Source organism: Eimeria mitis, genomic scaffold (assembly GCF_000499745.2).
Source record: "Eimeria mitis Houghton genomic scaffold, Emh_scaff3381, whole genome shotgun sequence".
In the NCBI taxonomy this organism is placed as follows: domain Eukaryota; phylum Apicomplexa; class Conoidasida; order Eucoccidiorida; family Eimeriidae; genus Eimeria; species Eimeria mitis.
Window position 1 is genome coordinate 5,025 of NW_013571721.1, and position 931 is coordinate 5,955.

General features: G+C 58.2%; 1 protein-coding gene across 1 annotated transcript in view; it reads left to right on the forward strand.

Moving 5' to 3' along the window:
• Window positions 1–931, forward strand: part of EMH_0065400 (uncharacterized protein) — a gene marked incomplete at both ends in the record, with an annotated part of 2,897 nt that overhangs the window by 1,831 nt on the left and 135 nt on the right. Inside the window, 2 exons of the mRNA XM_013498378.1 lie at window positions 6–479; window positions 870–929. Of these exons, the coding sequence (XP_013353832.1) occupies window positions 6–479; window positions 870–929 (534 nt within the window). The remainder of the gene's footprint in view (window positions 1–5; window positions 480–869; window positions 930–931) is intronic.

The following is a 931-nucleotide window of genomic DNA, read 5'->3' on the forward strand; positions in this document are numbered from 1 at the left end:
CCCAGGTGGGGTGTACCCACCCCTAGGCCTTGGCGGGCAGGCCCTATCGAAGGCAGAGAACAAGAGCTCGAGGCCCCCAAAGGGAGGGGGGGCCTGCAGAAGAAAGACAGAAGCAGCAGGAGAAGGGGGGGCCCCCCCAGCTCCCCCATCGGGTACCCGCCCGGCCAAGTTCTTTAAGCAGCACTCACCAGGGAAGGGGGCCCCCAAGCCACGAGGGAAAGGGTCCGGGGCTCAGGGGGTTGCTCAGGAGGACGGGGCCCCCAAGGACCCTTCAGCTGGCTCCGTAGGCTGCCAGGGGGCCCCCCATGGGGGGCCCCCCTCTCATGGGGCCCCCATGAGGCCCCCTTCAATGGGGGGGCACTGTAAGCCCCCAGCTACTGGGTTCGACAAGGGAGAAGGCAACAGCGGGGCCCCCAAGCCGAACCCCAGGCCCCGGGCTGTACGGCCATCTGAGGTGATGGCGAAGATGTATTTTCATCGTAAGAAAGAGGCATGGAGAGCGGAGCTGTTGATAGAAGGAACAAAAAAACAAAAATCCTTTTCTTGTAGGGTGAGTGACGAGATATATACTTTGTTATACTACCTGCATATACACCTAACTGCATATACACCCCAACAGAGATACAACCGTGACCCCCCCCGCTCCCTCTTTCTCTTCATCGGGTCACCGAGATATTCACTGACACTGCGGTGGTTGTGTTGATGCACGTGCAGCAGCTTCTATGGTGTATGCAGCGAGCAGCAGAGTAGAGAAGCGTACACATTCTTCGATGCTGCTGATGGGCCTGTTTGTGCCGCTGTATCTTGTACAGTATCAGCATCTGTTGCAGTGTATGTACACCTGAATGTTTATGTTTCTGCCTGTGCAGCTATACGGATACGAGAGAGCCCGGCTCATGTGCGAGTGGGCCCGCAAGTTTGTACTCCGCAC